This window comes from Capricornis sumatraensis, chromosome 2, assembly GCF_032405125.1.
Source record: "Capricornis sumatraensis isolate serow.1 chromosome 2, serow.2, whole genome shotgun sequence".
Taxonomy (NCBI): domain Eukaryota; kingdom Metazoa; phylum Chordata; class Mammalia; order Artiodactyla; family Bovidae; genus Capricornis; species Capricornis sumatraensis.
This window is the reverse complement of record NC_091070.1, coordinates 219,973,471-219,976,091: the sequence shown is the minus strand read 5'-3', so window position 1 is coordinate 219,976,091 and position 2,621 is coordinate 219,973,471. Positions and strand designations below refer to the sequence as shown.

At 62.0% G+C, this 2,621-nt stretch overlaps 1 protein-coding gene across 1 annotated transcript; it reads left to right on the top strand.

The window, feature by feature from the left end:
* The first annotated feature begins 1,491 nt into the window (after nt 1–1,491).
* On the top strand, nt 1,492–2,375 carry OTOS (otospiralin). Its single transcript, XM_068961182.1, has 3 exons — nt 1,492–1,549; nt 1,640–1,666; nt 2,191–2,375. The coding sequence occupies exons 1-3, from the start codon at nt 1,492–1,494 to the stop codon at nt 2,373–2,375; spliced, it is 270 nt and encodes an 89-aa protein (XP_068817283.1).
* The last annotated feature ends 246 nt before the right edge of the window (nt 2,376–2,621 follow it).

Genomic DNA, 2,621 nt, shown 5'->3' with positions numbered 1-2,621 from the left:
GAAGGTTGAGCAGACCACCTCTGCTGGTGAAGCTGGGACCGGAACCCCTAAACTCTGCCAGGTCTTCTTTGCAAGAAGACACCCTGTTGCAGGGAAGAGGCCAATTCTGACTCCACGGTGGAACTGTCTGACTTGCTTCCCGTCGCTTTTGTTAGTAGGATCATACAGAACAGGCTGCCTCGGAGAATCCTGCCGCTCCACCTGACTAAACCAAAGTGCCTTCGTTCAGAGCCCGGTCCTCCCGCAGTCCGCAGGAAGGAAGAAGTCAACACGCCCCCTGCCTGAGGCTTGCCATTCTAGGAGAAGTTTGCAAGGTTAATGGCCTTTTTACTTTGCTTCTCCCCTCCTCCCATCTCTGATCTATAAAAGAACCTGGCATCCAGACCCTGAAAAGATGGTTATTTTGAGGGGACAGGCTGCTGTCTTCTTGGTCAGCTGGCTTTCCAAATAAAGTCATTTTCCTTGCCTTAACCCCTCATCTCTCAGCGAGCAGAGCGAGGGTGGCCTTGGTAACAATCCTTTTTCCTTGTCGGGGGATCAGTACCCCACACCTGGGGAACCGTGATGGTCACCCCCTAAGTAGCTGTCTTGCCTGGAGACACCTCATCACTGCAGGGAATCTGGAAGGCGCCGGTCTGGAGACACCCTCCCTTCCTGTCGTCTCTGGGTTCAAGAATGACCTGTGGGCAGAGGCTGCTGGTGGCTCCCCAAGGGTCCCGTCCTGCCTGCATGTCCCTGACACAGCCCTGTGATTGCCCTTTTTCTGAAACCCCATCAGACTTAGGTTGTTTTCCTCCTGGTAGAAAGGAAGTGGTTTATTTTGGGAAACAATGTTGAATTCGGTCCTAAACATCTTCGTTCTGTGCAAAGGCAACTTTCTCCCATTTGATCTCTGGATCAGACTCCCAGAAGTGGACGGACTCCTGGCAGTCTGCCAGGGACACAGGAGCCCTCAGTCCTCTGGGCGGGGATGAAATAGTTTGACGGTTCACGGAGGTGACGTCTCATCCCCGGCCCTTTATAAAGAGGAGCCTGAGTGCGTGCGGCAGGCGCCCCTCAGGCTGCAGGGCCGGGCGAGAGCAGCTGCAAGGTAACCAGGAGGGCAAACACCCGGGTCCGTCCCTAAGTAGTTCAGAGAGATAGGCCACCGCTTCTGAAGCCTGGGCTTAGCCCCAGAAGGACGAGGCCGCTGCCATCAAGAACTCAAGGCCGCTGCCTTGAGGACACTGAGAACTTGTCTTTTTACTGGAGCTGTTTTCCAGGGAGGTGCCCGCCTAGGGGCAGGGGGGAGGTGGTGGTGGTGGGGGGGAGGGGCGGCAGGGACCCGGGGGTGGTGGTGGGGTGGGGAGGTGGGGGTCCCGGGGCAGCGGAGGGGCAGGGTTGGGGGGGAGGTGGGGGCCCGGGGCCCGGGGCCCGGGGCACGGGTGGTCTCACCCATCTGGCTTCCTCTGGCTGCAGGTGGGCCTGCGCCCATCGATCACCCTGGGGAAGATGCCGGCCTGCCTGCTGCCCGGGCTGGCGCTGTGCCTCCTGCTGGCGCCTCTGGCAGGTGGGGGCCGCCTGCCGTCCTGTGCTGTCCCGGTGGGTGGTGGGGTCCTGCCTGGGCACCTCGGGGTGACTGCTCTCCCTTCCCTCACAGGGGCCAAGCCGGTGCAGGAGGAGGAAGGTACCGTGCTGCTCTCGTCTCTGGCCTCGGGGGTGGTGTGGGTCCTGTTTCTGGTCTTGGGTGCCCAGTCCTGGCAAAAGGGGGGGCCGGGTGGCAGTCGGCCTCTGGCCCAAGCTGGTGAAGCGGAAGCCCTGGGTCAGCTGGAGGTTGAGCCCCAGAGGGAGAGGGACTGGAGCCTCTTCCCTGGGGACACACCGGGCAGGAGGGACCCCCTGCACCCCCCAGGACCAGGCTGCCCACCTCAGACTCCTCATCTCGGGACAGAGCGTCCAGGCCTGGGGGCCAGGGTCTCCTCTGGGTCCTCCCTCGGACGCCCCCACATCCCACCACGGTGTTTCCACCTGCTCAGTGTCTCCAGGATGACGGGGCCAGACACCCAATCCCCTGGCCGTGCTCCCCTCCTCTGCCCCCAGCCAGGGGCTCAGAGGGGCAGGGTCGACTCAGCCCACTCCTGGGATGATCAGGCTCTGCGCCCCTGGGCACTGTGGGCTGGCCCAGCCCCTGAGCCGGGTGCCTCCCTCCAGACCCCTATGCCGAGCTGCCAGCCATGCCCTACTGGCCTTTCTCCACGTCTGACTTCTGGAACTACGTGCAGCACTTCCAGGCCCTGGGGGCCTACCCCCAGCTGGAGGACATGGCCCGTACCTTCTTTGCCCACTTCCCCCTGGGGACCACCCTGGGCTTCCACGTCCCCTACAGGGAGGAGTGAGCATCCGGGCCAGGGGCCCCCCGCCCCATGGGAGCTGGGCGGCCTCGTCCTCAATAAACTCCTGACTTGAGTGCACCATACCCCCGGTGGGTCTTGGTTTTCTTTGGAGAAGTGGCTCCACTCAGCCCCTCTTCCTCTTGCTTGATGAACCAGCCTGGCCTGTCTTTACCGGCAGGGAGCTCAGACAATAGGCTCTGTCCACGGAACACCAGCTGTGATTCTCCCCCATCCTTCCGCTGAACCTAG

Coding starts and splice junctions, on each gene's coding strand:
- OTOS (XM_068961182.1), top strand. CDS start 1,492: ATGCCGGCCTGCCTGCTGCCCGGGCTGGCGCTGTGCCTCCTGCTGGCG. Junction 1,550..1,639: donor CCTGCTGGCGCCTCTGGCAG/GTGGGGGCCGCC, acceptor CTTCCCTCACAG/GGGCCAAGCCGGTGCAGGAG. Junction 1,667..2,190: donor GCCGGTGCAGGAGGAGGAAG/GTACCGTGCTGC, acceptor GCCTCCCTCCAG/ACCCCTATGCCGAGCTGCCA.